Source organism: Sinocyclocheilus rhinocerous, unplaced genomic scaffold (assembly GCF_001515625.1).
Source record: "Sinocyclocheilus rhinocerous isolate Xijiao unplaced genomic scaffold, SAMN03320098_v1.1 C36786824, whole genome shotgun sequence".
NCBI classification, from domain to species: domain Eukaryota; kingdom Metazoa; phylum Chordata; class Actinopteri; order Cypriniformes; family Cyprinidae; genus Sinocyclocheilus; species Sinocyclocheilus rhinocerous.
Window position 1 is genome coordinate 1 of NW_015785920.1, and position 1,779 is coordinate 1,779.

The window sequence follows — 1,779 nt, forward strand, 5'->3', positions numbered from 1 at the left end:
CGTTTTGGCAGATTGGCTTCAATATAAGCTGTTTTTAGACTTACAGAATGTTTTATAGCACAATGACCTCTTATATATCAAACGATCAAAGGAATTTTGATTTCTCAGTTCATGTCCCCTTTAATAAATAGATCGCATTTATGCTACTGTACCTTTAAAACTTCTATATGTAAATTTGATTGGTTAAACTTTGCATGCTAACATATTTCACACTGCCATTAATCAGGGTTTGTCAAGTTGTTGAATACTGTATGCTGATGACCTACAAACATAGATGATCATGTTAGTTAGGTTATGGTTGGGATGTCATAACTGATTTATCAATGGCCCATTGTTTCATCAAATGTTCTGGGTGAGCTATATGTAATAAATGTTATAGTGTATCTACATAGTAATCTTTAATATCCCCAAAAAAAAGGAATACAATTTTTCTATAATATGGCCCCTTTAACTAAGGTCTACTTCTGGTTCCAGGCCTTTCTGGAGATGGCAAGAAGAGCATTAAAGAACTTCTTGAAGCTATCTATCCCCAATCTGATAAAGAGGAATATATACTGAAACTGGAGCCCATTGCTGGCAACCAGAATGCTGTGTACCAGTACCTGTCCAAAGAAGATAACCTGCCACCTTCATCTCGGAGCCCAAACCACACGACCAAAGACAGCTGGAGACACTACCACTCCAACAGCCAGGAACCGTACATGGAGGAGGTCCAGTTGGAAGAAGAGGAGAACAATTTTATTGATGAGGAAGATGAGAGTGAGAACATGGAGAAGGGAGAGGAAGATGCAGAAAAGGGGCATCAGGATAGCGAAGAACCTGAGGAGCCAACAGAAGAAGCATGTGACAAAGACCTGGCCCCCTGCAAATGCCTCATTTGCAACAGGACGTACAGGGTACGAGGCCACCTTAGAAGACACCTGTGGACTGTACACAAGATTGTATCTTCTGGCTCCACAACCAACTCCAGTGATTCCACGTCCAGCTCCAAGAAAATGCCCAACGGTAAAGTTCCAGACAATCCCAACACTAGTCCCAGCTCTTTATCTGACACCCAGAACCAGAAGAGCCCCAAGGAGGACAAGGTCTCATCCAAGGCTCAATTCTCCATAGGCTTTGACTTTAAGGCATGCTTCTGCAAGCTCTGCAGGCGGACCTTCAGCTCCGTGCAGAACCTGGAGAAACACATTGAGCTGCACACGGATAATGGCACGGACTTCTTTGTCAAGTTTTACTGCTGTCCGCTCTGCCGCTACAAGACACGCCGAAAGAGGGACGTGTTACGCCATCTCTCAGAGCTCCACAAGAAGAAGTCCTCCTACCTGAGCAGGATCTCCCAGTCGCTGGAGAGCTACGCCGTCAAGAAGCCAGCGGAAGTCATGTTGAACAAAGAAGAGGAGAAAGTTCAAGGTCGACAAGAAGAAGTGAATGTCCACCACAACCACACTTCACCATATCTGACACGCAGGAACTTGCCTCCAAAAGCTCCTGGCATAGTGGGCAAAAAGACCTTGAAGACCAGCAATAAGAAGCGCCACAACGAGGAAGTGACCCATAACAAAAAATTAAAGCCTAGTAGCCCAAAAGGGGGTGCTACCAAAAAATCTCTGCACGTGTGCAACATCTGTGGGCAGAGCTTTAAAAAGACAAGATACCTAGGGTTGCACAAGAGAAGCCACCTGAAATCCGCAACCAGGAGTGCAGGTATCAGAACAAGATCCAAGGTCATGCTTTGGTGAGTGCCTCTGAATCAATGCACTACACAAACTCTGTTCCAAA

At 44.6% G+C, this 1,779-nt stretch overlaps 1 protein-coding gene across 1 annotated transcript; it reads left to right on the forward strand.

Annotated features, from left to right (window-relative positions):
* Positions 1-474: 474 nt before the first annotated feature.
* LOC107736565 (zinc finger protein 800-like) lies at positions 475-1,735 on the forward strand (the record flags this gene model as incomplete). The annotated part of the gene is made up of 1 exon (XM_016547951.1): positions 475-1,735. A coding segment is annotated over one exon (1,261 nt), but the record flags the coding sequence as incomplete, so codon positions are not given.
* Between the last annotated feature and the right edge of the window lie 44 nt (positions 1,736-1,779).